Genomic DNA, 16764 nt, shown 5'->3' on the forward strand with positions numbered 1-16764 from the left:
GTGTCTATTATTAACAAACCAGGTTATGCTTATACATTAACTTATCCTCCAACAAAAAAAGCAATAAAGATAGTGCAACTTCCCCACAATTTCCGAAGTAACTTTTATACATGAATCACTTATATCAAGAGATCTACTTCTTCCACCACCATCGTCATCAGCGGAACGATGAAAAAGGACAAAGGTGAGAGATATGAGAAATGAAAAATGAAAAACTTCTCTTTAACAGCAAGTTGTTCAAAAGGCCTCAACATCATCTTCAAAAAGATGAGGTTGAATCCTGAACCAAAGGATTAGGGGAGACTTGATTCTATGTAAACTTGAGTTGGGAAAAAAGGACAGAAGCACCCACAATGTGTTTCCATATATATGACATTAGATCAACCTGAGTCAAACTGGCAATCCCACATAACCTGAAACCTGACAAGTACAATATTCAGGTTGCCATTAGCTCCAAACAAAAATTTATATAGTTTATTTGGAGATGACTAATGCATGATGTCTCGCTGAAATGTGTAATACACACGCTTTACATGCTACAGAAAGGGCAATGGGGGGAAATTGTGCATGACTGATCTGCACTTATAAAATTCATCCCACAGCGAAGGTGGGGGATTGGGGAGAATAATATGTGATTGATTTACATGTGGTGAAGCAAAGCAGTAAGGAAAATTGTATGTCATTGACTTACATTCTCAATCTTCCATTATCCCATTACTCGATGCAGGGAGATTTGTATGCGATTTACACCTCTCTCCTCCCTCCAATACTAGCCCCATTCCTTGATGTAGACACACATGTTGGGTTACATTATAGAAGAAGGAAGAAAGCAGCCGGCAGCCAGCAGCCAGCAGCCAGCAGCCAGCACAACTTTAGAACCAGCCCAACCTGGCCCCAATTTTGTCCAGTTCTAGCCCCTATAGTAAGGCCATCGAACCAGCTATCCTATGGTTATTTTCCTGCAGTAGTTTAGCATAGTTATTAAGGCGTCGCCAAGGCGCTGCTAAGACGATGCCAAGGCATTAAAGGCATTATGGGTAGGCTACGGCAGTCATGCACTTTATGGGTTTCACGTAAGGCGACCATCGTAATGGCTAAGGAGACGCCTTATTGCGCACACCTTTTATGTTTTTGTTACTTTTTTTTTTTTTTTTTTTTTTTTTTTCTTTTTTTTCTTTTTTTTTTTTTTTTTTTTTTTTTTCTTTTTTTGTATTACCATAGATTCCATATCTTTTGTTGTGATTGGCAAGTCTATAGGAATTCTGTACACTTGAGAACTTTGGATCAAGTCTATATAGAGTCAAAAACCACATCTGTGGTTGAACAAATCACAAATCGTAAATCGCAAAATCCTTTTGGTTATTTTCTTCTTCGTTTGGGAGAACTAGGGCATCGGTGTTCCTTCCTCCATCGATTCCAGCTCTGGCAACTCTCCTCCGATGATTCTTCCTGTAGAGAATCTTCCTCCGGCCATTCCGGCTCTAGAAAGGTACTCTTTTCTTATTTTTCTTCTTCTTCTTCTTCTTTTTCCAGTTCTCTGTTCCTGAACGGAGATCTCTTTCTCATCTGTTTTTACTTCTTCTTTCTTTCTTTTCCCCTTCCCTTAAACCCTTCTTCTTCTTCCCATTCCAACGAGACTTCGCTTCTCTTCTTTCATTCTTCTTCTTCTTTCCTTGTTTTTTTCCCATTCCAGCAACACTAACCTTAGTTGCAGCCCAAATTAGACTAATAGGAGTAGAAATATAGTAGATGACCTTAGGCACTCATTTTGACATCATAGAGGTAAGTATAATAAATACTTACATATTTTAACAGCATTTTTTGCTTTATATTTATAATGTTGTTTCATAGTTATATTATATACTATAATAAAGATGAACTTACTTAGTTTATTCACTTTATTGATTTGTTTATTTTATAAACATCCTGCATTGGTATGAATCTTTAACCTTTATTTAGCATATAAGTAGAATTATATAATTTTTAATATGCTATTTGTGCCAAATAAAATGGTTACATAAAAACAAAACAACACTAGAACGTTTTATTCGATAAGGCGACGCCTTATGCCGGCCCTATCACCAAAGCGCTTCGGAAGCCCCTTAAAAGCCTCGGTCGCCTTCCCGCCTTAAATAACTATGGTAGTTCAGTCTCCAGTTGATGCCATCTAGAAGCCATCTATGTTGCCATCAACCCAGCCAACAACAGCAGCCAAAGCTTCCTTTTTTCTCTCTCCTGCAAGCTTCCTTATTGCTGCCTTCTTGTCTCTTATTTTAACTAGTCAAAGTGCAAGTTGGAGTGTGGGGTTAGACTTCTAAAAGGGTCTTGGTTGTTCTATGTTATGTTCTTAGTGAACATGTTAGTATCTAGTTGTTTGAATCAGTTAGCTTCTATTTAATGTTAGTTTCCATTTTGGGATTGTTTCTCAGTTGTAAGGTTTGTACCCTCTATATAAGAGGAACTTCTTGTAATCAATTTTTAGTAACTCAGATTTAGTAACTCTGAGTTACTATTACTTGTAAATCCTCCCCATCATTATTATAAATAAAGGAGAGCTCTCATGAGAGGCCCAGGACTGAGATAGTTCATCCCACCCACATCTGTCCTATCCCCATCCTTGTTTTCTATTTGTTCCAGCTTGTGATAAGAGTGATTGAGTTATACAAACTTGTTTAAAGACATGAATAGCATCCACCAGATCAGCTTGAAGCACAGCCAACAATAAGGATCAATTACAGCCTTTGTCAGGGTTTTGAAGCTCCATCAATTTTCGCAAGTACTCTCCAACCTGTCAGCCAAATCCAAAGCCCTTTTGAGGGTTTCCTAAGGACCACTAGAGGGTCCTTCGATCCAAAAACCAGGAGTATATTGGGTTCTTGGTTGTTCTTTGGTTTACAAGATCCTGTTGTTTGGGTCTAGTTTGGCTTGTCAAACCTATCCTTCCATGTGTTCTTGCTCTGTGTTGCCAATTGTGGGCCATATCTAGAGGACCTACTGGTCTGGTCTAGGGCCTCACTCGACCAGGTATACTAACCCTTTAGATCTCTCCTTTGTGAGTTATCAAACTTCTCTCGGTTCAGCCCTATTTCCAGATTTTTAGTGTTTTTTCTCTTGGATCTTTGACCTGTAATCAGATCTAATTGTGTTTGGAGTTTGTTTTCAAGGGATTGTTTACTAACATGAATTACCTGACATCATCCCTCTTTCTTGCCCCTCCCCCATCGGGGCTCCAAGAACATGATTGGATGGCCTCACTTCAATTGTTGGATGCCACGCTCAGTCATTCACGTATTTTCAAAACAAATATGAACATAAACTAGACAGTAAAATTAGATGATGCAGACAGCCCAGCTCAATTGGGCCTGAAATAAGCTTAATTTTCGAGTGCCCAATGGGTTATATGGGTCAAAGGCTGACTACTCCTGATGTTTTTTATTGCAATGAGCCATTCTATGACCCTAACATATCAGGGATTTGTGTTCTATTTCAGATTCAACATAAGTTTCTAATTTCTATTTTCAGTTTTCTAGAATGTTTAAGCTAGATTGAGTCCATATTGAGTATCTATTTGGGTTGTTTCTATTTTATCATCATATTTTCTTGTTCCAGTGTTATTTCAGTCACCAACAGCCCAATCAAAACCCCCCTACCCTGTTCCTCGCACCTGTGATACCCTGTTTTGGACCTAGTCACAGAATACAAGTTTCATTTGTAACTTTCAGTCCCTCACTGTTTCAGTCCATATTTTGAACCCCAACTTCTGCCATGCAACCCTGAACACCACCATTACACCCTATTTTTAATTCTGTTACATACAAAACAAGTAGAGACCATATTCTGTTCTGGCAGCCAGCCATTAGCAGGCTTATCACACTGCAGAGTTAGAATTTTTCCATGATATTATGGCCCTCATAACCCCCCAGGACCTTATATTCCACTGGATTTTCAGGCCATCCTGAGTTTTGGTTTGAAATTACCACATTTCTCAGAATCGAACACTGATTCTATCCCCTTTTTTATTTTGTTTGGTGTTTCTTTGGTTCTGTCCTATTCTGGCCTCATGAATTGATTTCCATAGACCGTTTGATCCCTAATTCTAACATCCAGATTTAAAATTCTAATTTAACCTTACACAGTTTTTGGTATAATGAGTGTAATCAGGGTTAGGGTTCCTTCCATGTGTCACCATTTGATTTTGATTTGCAAATGAAAGAAAATAATAATGAAACTGATATGCAGCACTGAGAAAATAAAGTCCACATCAATATGCTAGTATGCAAGCATACCTCAGGCAAAACAGTGAGTAGCTCCAGAAAACTAGGTATGCATTCTGGGTGAGAATTCAATTCATCTGTAATCCAATTCACAATACCGCCACCACCCCAATCTTCGGCGGACACATGCACAGCCAAAGCTGCCACGGCAATGCTAATCTAGAAAAGCAAAACACATTTCAGTATCATTGCAGTGCATACAGAACCATATGGACCCCAGCTTATTTGTGAAGACACCTAGTATAGAGACAAAAGTTTAGGTCAAAACAATACCTGTGTTCTAACTTTAGGGGGGCCCTTGTGTAGTTTTTTCAGCAAAGCCTGCATTTAACACTTCTCAGTTCTCATAGAAATCAAAATCCGCTGAGATGAACAAAACGGGCATGTAAATCTCTTAAGAATAGCATGACAATAACAGAGGAATCCACATTACCCAAAAAAAATACCAATGAATATCTAAATCAATCCAAGAATCTTTTAAAGGTCCTTATTGTATGTATAACAGTGAAATTATTGAAAAAGAATAATGTTAATAATACAAGCCCCAAAGCGGACGGGCACAAAGCCCATGAGTCCAGAAAATGGACATCACAATCTTGGCCAAAAGAATTTCCAGAAAGCCATCACAACCCTTTGTTTGGCCATCAGATCTGCAATATCAATTGCTAGCCTTGGCTTCTAATGGAACAAGAAGTTTTAAAGTTCATTCTTTCTTTTCTATCCAATCTGATGCAGAGGCAAGCCCTCAAATGTCACTCAGCATATAAACGGTGAAGGTTAAGCCCCTTGGACATTGGTTCATGCCAAATCCAATGTCAGAAAGCTGATTAGAGGACTGAGGTGGATTCACTGTAATCTCTTCTCCAATAAAGTGATAGCAATACCATGCCACATCCTTAACCACATAGAAGGAAATCCTTGTATTAGGGAGAGCCCCCTACTTTTTATTACCATTGCAGACATGCTTTATTCAATACTTTATTATCCCAAACTAATTTGGGAGTGGCTACACAAATCCATTCCACAGCTTCTGTCACAACTCAACAAGAAAATAACAAATTGCTAGCTAAAATATGGAATTGCAAGACCACCAAATAGGAAGGCAGCAGTCTCATGGAATTCTAGAAGAACGTATGCTCGTTACGGCCTGGGCGTTTGGAAGAGTATCATAAGGAATATGGATTAAGATTTTGGAAGGATAACTGAATCAGTGAAAGGCCTCTTGCCTCAGGTTTTCCCAGTCTATATAATATGGTATCAGAGAGGAATTTTGGATTTTAGCAGTAGATGGACATTTACAGGGGGAACATCAGCTGGAATCTGTTGTTGAGAAAAATTTAATGGACTGGGAAACTGATGATTTCTCAAATTTGTTGCATACTATTTGCAGTGTTACATTTTATGCTTCTTCCCCTGATCGCAGAACTTGGAAGAATGGAGCCAAACGAATGCTCTCTGGTAAAGGATAATATGAATCATTATCTGATGTTGTATCTGGATTCTGGATAGAGAAAGAGCTGCCATTTGGATGAGTTCAGCTTTTTGCTTCGATTCTATGATTGCATCTTTGAAGCTTGAATTTGAAGGTGGTACAGAGTAGAGGATTCAAGTCAGCCAGAGAATAACATCTTCTTGCTGTATGGAAATGAGAGACCACCTATTTCTGTACTCTGATTTCATTACAATAGTATGGAAGTATATAGATGGTTTATTTGGTGTTAAATGGATCCCTCCCTCTCCATTGAAGATGATTATTACATCCTTGCCAACTGGTCAGAAAGCTAGTATTCTCCGGAATCTTATTCGCACTTGTAAATCTTGGAGTATTGGAAAGAGAAGATAGTCAAATATCCATGGACAAACCATAGAAGTTGGCCCAAGTTGATTGCTGTTATTCACTCCAACATCAGGAGGTGGGCTATCATTGCTGACCTCTAGTTTGTGAGTTATTTCTATTTCTCTTCAGTTTCTAAATTCTGTTTGTTTTCAGTTACTAATTCTGTTCACTGTCAGCTTTGACTTATCCAACCATTGGATTAATCGATAATTTTGAGCATTCAATAACCAAAATAGTACCTTCATTCGAAGGGCATTTCAGCCCCATCCGATGGTTTGATTGAGAGTTATTAACCTTTTTCTGACCTTCTATTCTGTTATTTTGATAACTGTGATTCTGGATCTTCCTAGTAGGTTGTTAGTTTTGAATTATGTCAGCTTATCATCCTACATCAAGGAATTTCAATTTCCCACTCCATCCTCAATGTGAACCTCACCAATCACCAACCCAACAATGAGATAGTTTCCATTCCCAACATTTGCTAACCCAAGGAGATATCAGTATCCCCATGTCATTCTTAATTATGACGTATGAAAACCATAGTAGTCAAGGTGTTGCCTTGATATAGAAAAGTCACTTAATGGGCTTATTTTATTGCAAATAAGCCTTGGGTTGGGTAATGTATGTGTTGGGCCATGGTTCCCATGGGTTTTCTTTGTAATGGGCCACTTTAATGGGCCTAAAATATTGATAGAAAGTAGGAAAACGATATTTAATTCATTAGTTTAGTTAGAGTCCTATTTTGAGTCTATTTCCTTTGTTATTTCAGTTTGAGTCAGTTTAGGTTTCCCTATTAGTGAATGACTAGTTAGTTACCTACTCCATGTTGGAGTTCTAGTCCTACTCCATGCTGGAGTTCTAGTCTAGTCCTATTTTGGAGTCCAACTCCTATTATGTAAAGTCTAGTCCTATTTGGACTCTAACTCCTAGTTAGGTTATGACTGCTAGTCTTCCCTCTTTATGTAGAGGAGCTAATATACTCTAAGTAGACAGATTTGAAAAAAGATGAATTGAGTTTGAATGTTTGAGAGCCTGAGGGCTGTGTGATTCTTCCCCCCCCCCTTCTTTATGTGATCACTCTCTTCTCCTCTATAATGAATCCGATCAAAAAGCTACTGTTAAGGGTTGTTTAGAAGGCACAATAGGATTACTCAATCCTCTTCTTGAAGTTGTTTAGATCACCCAGTTGCTATTCTTGCAGAAATCTTCAGATTCTCTCTCCTAGGTCTGAAAACCAAGAAGGTAAATATCTCATCAACCGTCGTCAAAAGTCTCTCAATTTTTTAGGTTTTTGTACACTCCCTAGAGGCTACCTACGCCCAAGAGTGCAGCTCAATTGGAGTCCTATAGATCTGGCCGCTCCTCTCTCTCTCTCTCCAGCCATATTGCAGGCCTTTTTCTTTACTATCGGGTTAGGTTTTGAGCTGGTTTTTCTCCTGCATTGCTATTGTATCCTTGGGGGCTTATTTAATGGTCTTATTCCCTTGTTTCCTAGCCCTATTTGTCTTGTTAGTGGTTTAAAATTTGTGGGGGTTAGTTTCTTGTAATCTACTCCTACATTACGCCTAGGCATCCAGGCAGTTTTGTCTGGATTGGTGCCGCCTTAGTTTTTGTCCCCTTAACCGCCTTGGTTAGCCTAGGCACCGAGATAACTATAATAAAAATAGTAGCCTTAAATATAATGACCGAAAGAAAAGAACCAAATCATCATCATCATGACCCTCCTTACAGGCCTTAAAAAAATATTAATCTTCTAATAAATTGTACACTTGTATAATAATGATTCGTACATTGACGAACACATGGAATAAAATTTAGAAGAAACCTTTCACATCACAATCAAGCAATATGAAACATGTTGCAACAAGCATGTGAAGAAGGGATTTACTGAAAAATCAAATCCTTATAAGCATGAAATATGTTATAACAAAATAACAATACAAATTGTCATTGACTTGCAAATGGTTGAAGCAAATCTCGAGAGACTCGGCAACAATGCAAGGAATTTAAGAACCAATTGCTGATCACATCTGATTATATGGAATCTTCCTTCAACAAACTAATCTTAGTTGTTGAGCAATGAGTGCAAAACAGCTAGAAAAAAGGCCACCAATAATGGAAGACGAAGTGGCTCCGATGATTGTTGAAGAACCAACCGTAGAGTAACATATATTGGTTGATCTTTTGATCGAAACAGGCGAATTTGTGCTTCGACATTGCAACTTCAACAACAGATTCCTTGTCAATGATTTTGTACCATAGGATCGTAATGTCAAGGAGGAAGGTTGTCAACAATGTGTTCAAGATCCTCCCAGTCTACAAAACTCGAGGGTGAGTTATTTCGAACAAGGGGGAATTGATGCACATGCAGTTAAGATTGTCCAAGTGGGCCAATCAGGCATCGGAAGTATTTATTTTGGCTCATGGTTGGGTTCTATGGACCTTGGGCTTCTTATTTTTGGGTTTATTGATGTAATGGGCCCCTTTTATAAGCTCATATTTGTGGTCTAATTATGTACACGGGATAAAATATACAAACAGATAGACAACTCAACCTTATCCCAAATAGATAGGGTCAGCTACATGGATCCTTGCCATCTAATCAGCCCTATTCAAAGTCCTCCTTAATACAAGCCCTAAGCTATGCATGTCTTTCCTCACCACTTCTCCTAAAGTCAATTTAGGTCTGCCCCTAACTCTTTGAGATCCTTGAATCTGAATAAATCACTCCTCCATACTAGATCATCTAAAGGCCTCCGTTGAACATGGTCATACCACCTCAAACGACTTTTTCGTAGCTTATCATGTATCTAATGCTTGGAGCTACTCCCAAACCAGCTCTAATATGATCTTTCCATACTTTATCATTCCTAGTTTTACCATTAATCCATCTTAACATTGATGTAGATAAGTCAGTTAATGGGCTTATTTTATTGCAAATAAGCCTTGTGTTGGGTTATGTATGCGAAGGGCCTTGGTTCCCATAGGTTTTCTTTGTAATGGGCTTAAAATATGAATAGAAAATAGGAAAACGAGATTTAATTCATTATCTTAGATAAAGTCCTGTTTTGAGTCTATTTCCTTTGTTATTTTAGTTTTACTCAGTTTAGGTTTCGCTATTAGTGAATGATTAGTAATTAGTCATACTCCATATTGGAGTTCTAGTCCCTTGATCCTATTTAGAGTCCAACTCCTATTATATAAGGTCTAGTCCTACTTGGAGTCTAACTCCTAGTTAGGTTATGACTGCTAGTTTGCCCTCTTTATGTAGAGGAGTTAATGTACTCTAATTAGACAGATTTGAAAAAAGATGAATTGAGTTTGAATGTTTGAGAGCCTGAGGGTTGTGTCCAGTGTCATTCTTCTTCTCCCCCCTTTCTTTATGCGATCTCTCTCTTCTCCTCTATAATGAATCTGATCAAAGAGCTACCGTTAAGGGTTGTTTAGAAGGCATGATAGGATTACTCAATCCTCTTCTTGAAGCTATTCAAATCACCCAGTTGCTATTCTTGTAGAAATCTTCAGATTCTCTCTCCTAGGTCTGAAAACCAAGAAGGTAAATATCTCATCAACCGTCCGTCAAAAGTCTCTCAATTTTTTAAGTTTTTGTACACTCCCTAGAGGCTACCTACGCCCAAGAGTGCAGCTCAATTGGAGTGCTACAGATCTGGCGCACCTCTCTCTCTCCAGCCATATTGTAGGCCTTATTCTCTCCTATCGGGTTGGGTTTTGAGCTGATTTTGCTCCTGCATTGCTACTGTATCCTTGGGGGCTTATTTGATGGTCTTATTCCCTTGTTTCCTGACCCTATTTGTCTTGTTTGGGATTTATAAATTGTGGGGGTTAGTTTCTTGTAATCTACTCCAACATTAAACATCTTCATCTCGCTACACTGAGTTTGTCTGATGCTTCTTAATTGCCCAACATTCTGCACCATACATTATGGTCGGTTGTATGATTGTCCTATAAAATTTTCATTTAGGTTTTAAAGGAATATGTCAATCACAAAACACTCCAGACGCGCCTCTTCATTTCATCAATCCTATTTTAATTCTTTGTGGAACATCTTCTATATCACCTTCTTTATTTATGATTGTGCCCAAATACCTAAAACAATCACTTTACGAAACCTCCCTCTCGTCAATTTTCATAACCTCATTATTCGCCCAAGTTGTTTAGTTACACACCATATACTCTATCTTCGTTTTACTTATCTTAAAAAAAAATTATTCCAACGTTGATCTCCATAACTCCAACTAGGAGATAATCCCTACTTTTGTCTCTAACACCAGCAACATCATCAGAGAGAAAAAAAAATACACAAAGGAACCTTATCTTGAATGTCTCTATTTAAATCACCCATAATAAACGCAAACAACAACAATAACAAAGCCTTGTCCCAACTTAATGGGGTTCGGCTACATGGATCTGAGACTGGGCGAGATAAAAAGCAAAGGAAAGACAGGGGGAAAAGAAAAAGAAAAGAAACATAACAAGAGAACACCTCCGGGACATCCCACTTAAATGCGATCAGCAATATGGATCTCCACCCTCCAAACAGCTCTGTTTGATGTCATACTAGGATTCAGGCCTACTTTTGCATGTCTTTCCTTACCAACTCATCAATAGTCATTTTAGGCCTCCCCCTAGCTCTTTTAGTTCCTTCCATCTGGATCTGATCACTCCTTACAAGAGCATTCAAAGGTCTAAATTGAACATGGCCAAACCACCTTAAGCGACATTCTCTAAGCTTGTCTTGAATCGAAGCAACTCCCAAATCATCTCTAACCCACATTCCCCACTCTATCTCTCCTTGTTTTGCCACACATCCGTCTCAACATCCTGTAACACTCACCATATCTATGTTACGCTTCTTGACAGCCCAACATTCTGCCTCATACATCATAGCCGCGGACTTACGACTGTCCTATAGAATTTTTCTTTAGGCTTTAAAGGTATGTCGATCACACTACTCCATATGCCCCTCTCCACTTCATCCATCCTACTTCAATTCTGTGAGAAAAATCATCGTCTATCTCACCATCTTTATTTATGATTGACCCCAAATACCTGAAAGAGTCGTTTGTGGTATCTCTCTCCTCAAGTTTCACCATATTGTTATCCGTCCGTGAGTGGCTAAAGTTACACTATATGCTCCATCTTTATTCAACTAATCTTAAGACCCCATAATTCCAGGGTAGATCTCCATAACTCTAACCTATCGTTGATCTTTACCACAGTCTCAGCCACTAGCACAATATCATCGGCAAAAAACATACACCAGGGAACCTCCCCTTAAATGTACTCAGATAACTCATCCATGATAAACGTAAATGGATGAGGACTTAAAGTGGATCCCTGATGAAACCCAATAGTAATAGGAAACTCATTGCCTTGTCCCCCCCCCCACAGCTCTTACACTAGTCACCACACCATCATGCATATCTTTAATTATGTCCACATATTTACTTGAAACACTTTTCTTCTTCAGTACTTGCCAAATTAACTCCCTAAGGGCTCTATCATAAATTTTTTTTAGGTCAATAAGGACCATATAGAGATCCTTCTTGCAATCAATAAATCTTTCCATGAGTCTCCTAAGTAAATAGCTTTTGTCATTAATCTTCCTAGCATAAACCAAATTAGTTCTCCATAATATTAGTTTCTTTTTTCATATGATTTTAATAACCCTCTCCCAGAATTTCATAGTATAGCTCAATAATTTTCTGCATCTACACAGGATAAAGTATATGGATAAGATTCTTTAGGGTTCATTAGTTGTTGTTTAGTGAATTATAACAATTTATTTCCATTGTAAAAGTGGGGTTAGGTTAGGACACTATAAATCGGTTAGTTTTTGCTTTATTAATTAAGTTGTTAAGATAGATTAGGGGACTCCAAGTCAGCTAATGACTAGAAGAGTTATACTTTTATTTGATTTCTTTTGGTATTTAAGTCAAGTACGGAGTCTCCAACAGCAACCCACGATTGGAGTTTAAGGCAGGTTAGAATTCTAGTTTTTTTTCCCTTTCCTATTCACCTTTATAAATACATGTAATGGCTAACAGCCACATAAAACTTTATTGGATAGAACGAAATTAGATTAGTTAAGTTGAGATTAGAAGGTGGAATTCGACACAACAGTAAGGTTGCTCCATTGCTATCTAGTGGTAATAAGTTCGAGTCGGGAAACAGCCTCTCCAAAAAGCAAGGTAAGACGGCATACATTATGACCCTCCCCAGACCCCACAGTGGCAGAAGCCTCATGCAATGAATATGCCCTTATTTAGTGAATAAGTTGAGATTAATTTTCTCTTTCCACTCCTCTCTCTTCTCTTCCTTATTCTCTTTCTCTTTCACACCACCAGCAGATCCATATTCATTCAATCCATAGTCTTTAAGGCGCTAGTAAGGCGACGCCTTAGTAACGCCTTGACGCTGATGCGGTCTAGAGATGGTAAGGCAGTGCTCCGCCTTATGTAAAGTGTCACCTTATGGGTTTTTTTTTTTTTTTTTTTTTTTTTTTTCACTTGATGAAGATTCCAAATATAGATTTTTTATTGGTAGATGTATGGTTTTGTTAACACTTGAGATGTATGGGATCAGCTTTACTCCACCAAAACAAACAAAACAAAAACACGATTCACAAACAGGGTTTGGATTTTGTCAAGGGTTTTAAGAAAAGGGCTTTGAGAAGGAATCAAGGAACAAAGAAAAACCAATGATCCAGGTGACCATTTTGCTCCGGCAATGGTGAGCTTCATTCTTCTTTGACAGGAGTAGAAATATAGTGGATGACCTTAGGGCTTAGGCACTCATTTTGGCATCATAGAGGTAAGTATAATAAATACTTATATTTTTTATGTCTTCTTTTTTTTATATTTATAATTTTGTTTCATAATTATGTATTTATATTATGTGTTAATATGATTGATAATTGATGATTGAATATTGAACATTGAATATTGATGATTGATGATTGATGAAGATGAACTTAGTTTATTCACTTTATTGATTTGTTTTCTTAATGAATATCTTACATTGGTATGAATATGAACCTTTAATATTTATTTAACATATGAGTAATAGGATTCAACTAGGATTTGAGCCAAATAGATTGGTTTTATAAAAAAATTACACAAGAACGCTTCAGTCGATAAGGCAACACTTTATGCCTGCCTTATCGCTAATGCGCTTCGAAAGACCCTCAAACTCCTCCGTCGCCTTACCGCCTTAAAAACTATGATTCAATCTGCATCAACTTGACAAATGCAATTTGAAAAACCCATATTATGAATCTCAAATGCAAGCAAACCAAAAGATCAAATTTGTGATCAGGTTAAGGTAAAGGAGGCAACTACATTGTTAAGGGAAAAAACCAGATCAATGGAAGATGAGGGAAAAGAGATGAGATTGATCTGCTTGGTAGGAAGAAGAGAGAAAAATATGTGGAAGAAAGGAGAAAAAAATATAAAAGAAATCAGGTATAAGATACCAGTGCAATATGCAATGCTCAACAACACCAAAACTCTTTAAAAAAAACTCATAGTTTTTACTCTAATCATCTCCAATCGTTAGGGGTGTATTGAATGTATAAATACCATCTTAAATTCCTAAATTGGCTCTTAAAAGGACTCCTAATCACTCAATCGCTCTCTTATACCAACTTAAAGTAAAAATAGACTCCAAGAAATAGGCTCATTGTTGTTTCCTAGAGTCTCTTCTCCTCCTTTCTGCAGTCTCCCCCCCCCCCTCTCTTCCCCTTAGGGCATATTGCCCACTTTTCTTGTCGTAGTTTTTCTTTTTCCCTCAGGGCCTGTACATTGTGCATCCCCTCCTTTTCTTCCCTTGGTAATGAATTTATTATTCACACACACAAAAAAAAAAAAGGCCTTTAGGAGCTATTAAACATTCTAATCTAACTCAAACACTTAACAACTAATCCTGTGTACTAATTTATCCCCACTTTATGGGCATACAAATTAGGATCACTACAACGAAACCACAAAAAATTAAAGTTCCAACCTATAATATAACTACCGAAAGGTCAATTTCAGCCAATTGGACTGCCAGCCAGCACCCTATAGGCCTCCCAAGCTGTGCATAGGCATCCATAAACATTAATGTAACTGCATCACTTTCACTTCACAATAACGAAAAATGAGACATGTTGCAACAAGCATGTCAAGTATGGATTTACTGAAAATAGAAATCCTTATAAACATGAAATATGTTTTATCAAAAGAATAATACCAACTGTCCATACAATTCCAGATTCCAAATAAAAGACACATCCTACAAGTACATTCAAGCTATTATAACCAAAAAATATATAAATATCCCACTTACATGTAACGAATCACGTAAAGGGCGAAAGGCTTCGGAAGGTAGTTCTTCAAAATCTCGTTGTACCTATAACCAAATACAACATTTACTAAACCATTAAACAAATGAAGACACAAAAGGAACATAATAAGGAGGGACTACATCTTTAATTGCAATAAAAGTTTTGGTTATCCACCAAAACAAAGAAAATTTTGAAATCCAAAATTACACCTCAGAATCTCAGACTCATTACACAATTCATAACTCACATACAAAATACCTTGCTTCTGAGAGTCTGAGAACAAAAAATCAGTGTTTCTAGATTGCTATTGGAGTCATGAAGCAAGTCATCGGCCACCTGAGCAAAAACACAACTTTTAATAAAGTTACATGAAAAATAACAAATAAAGAGTATTAAGTTTAGAGTTGAGGGTAATGTGAGATTCCCTGAGTTGCAAGAAAATAAAATAAAATAGAGAGATTTCAAATTAAAAGCTGCCGCAACCAATTACAATTCTTATATTCCCTTACTACAATTTGGAATAAAGTTTTCTGTCTGGAGGGTAGCTCCCACACCAGCGCCCATGTGTCTATGTCTCTCCTCCTCCACATAAAATGACCTCCATATTCCTCATGGATTGAACCAAATGAGCGGCATTGATTGGCTCTTCCGCAGGCATAGGATCCACACTACCCGACAGAGAACACTTCCCCTTAAAATTCACTACCCAATTAAGTCAACTCCTAACCCATGGCTTACATACTTCTAATTCTCTGTTTTAGTTCATAACCCTGAGTGTTCAGTGTTCTACGTAGGGTCTGTTACCGCAGATTATGCATGTTATCATAACTTTTGCGCTCAAAGTGTTGGGGTTTTGAAAGCAAAGAAAAGGAGAAGAAACTTGGAGAACAATAACAACAAACATGCTCCGCAGACTAAGTTAGCAATTGCAAAACTGAAGTAATGATTATCGAAGAGTGAGAAAAGAGAATTCGATGACTAAAAGATAGCATAGATAGAAAGGTGTATAGAAGCCTCGTGGCCTCCACTGGTATAAAGCAAAGCTTCTGAGGATACCAAATGCAAATCCAAAGAAGACGGCGTAGGGAGAATAGTAAAAATGGCAGATTGTGAATCGACAAATATATATGGTAATGGTTTAATTGAAATTCTTCCAGTACCGGGAACTTCTCCCTATCCATTCGAGGGAGGATTCAATGTAGAGGCGATGGAATGAATGAAAACCCGGTTGAGCAAATCAATTTGCCGATAATCAACCTTAGTTGGCATGGGAGAAAAAAAAAAAATCTAACGAGAAAGGCAATCGATGATACATAGAAAATGAACAACGATAAACCCTAGAAGTGGATTCGCTCCCTCTCCCTGAGATACCTGCAATGGTATGAACACGAGTTGAGTAACGATACCACCGGGCATCAATCGAGCTACTAAAAGTCGAAAACACCACAATGAGGCTTTCAGGAACAGCTCGTGAATCAAAACTTATACTGTTCTACTAGGAGATGTAGAACAAGAAGAAGACCTAATATAAACTTCATCCACGGATCTGATTTGAATGGTTGGTCTTGTAGAGTGGATGATTCATGACTGAATATAAAAGAGGCAACAAAATCGATTGGTAAGTGGATAGAAGACTACCTGCCAAGCGTCGAGAGTTCGCTGGAAATCTTGAAGCCATCGATCGGCCTGCAAACGAATTGCATCATCGGGATGATGGTAGAGAGCGTTTAGGGCTTTCTTCACCGTGTCCTGGAGCTCCATGCTTGACATTCTGTCTCCTGACTGAGCCAGCAGAGACATCAATGGAGAATAGCCTCCGCCAAATTTTATTTCCCCCTCACCCCCTTCTTCGTCTTTTTTTCTTTTTCTCTTAAAAGACTGCAGCCTTGACCTTGCGATTATCTCGCTCTCGGACGATTGTTTTGAGTTTTGAGAAGAAGGGCTTCGCGCCCCGGAATATCCTCCATACGGCCTTTTTGATACTGTAGAGTGTAGAGTTGCCAGACGCACTAGTCACTACATAATAGGGTGGCTGCATCAGGGTTGCGATGACCGTCTACCGATGCTTGTGTTTAACAATAAAGAGGGGCGGCGGAGAGGGTTACCTAGGGCCGTTCTGCCGTTTCTAAGAAACGGAAAAAAACATAAATTTCCATTTCTATTTTTAGAAATGAAATTAAAGGTGTTTAGTTTGATAAGTCATGTTTTTAAAAATTGATAGTAATCAGCGAAATAATGATCGCGAGTTATTTTTAGAAACGACAAAAAAAAATTTGTTTCTCCTGGATCGTTCCTTGAACCATAAA

The 16764-nt window shown here is 38.0% G+C and overlaps 1 protein-coding gene across 1 annotated transcript in view; it reads right to left on the bottom strand.

The window, feature by feature from the left end:
* LOC122076753 (transportin MOS14) overlaps nucleotides 1-16499 on the bottom strand; it is a gene marked incomplete at its 3' end in the record, with an annotated part of 48485 nt that extends 31986 nt beyond the window's left edge. Inside the window, 5 exon segments of the mRNA XM_042642264.1 lie at nucleotides 4287-4433; nucleotides 4548-4595; nucleotides 14461-14523; nucleotides 14717-14794; nucleotides 16097-16499. Coding sequence (XP_042498198.1) covers nucleotides 4287-4433; nucleotides 4548-4595; nucleotides 14461-14523; nucleotides 14717-14794; nucleotides 16097-16258 — 498 coding nt within the window.
* Between the last annotated feature and the right edge of the window lie 265 nt (nucleotides 16500-16764).

This window comes from Macadamia integrifolia, chromosome 4, assembly GCF_013358625.1.
Source record: "Macadamia integrifolia cultivar HAES 741 chromosome 4, SCU_Mint_v3, whole genome shotgun sequence".
Lineage (NCBI taxonomy): Eukaryota > Viridiplantae > Streptophyta > Magnoliopsida > Proteales > Proteaceae > Macadamia > Macadamia integrifolia.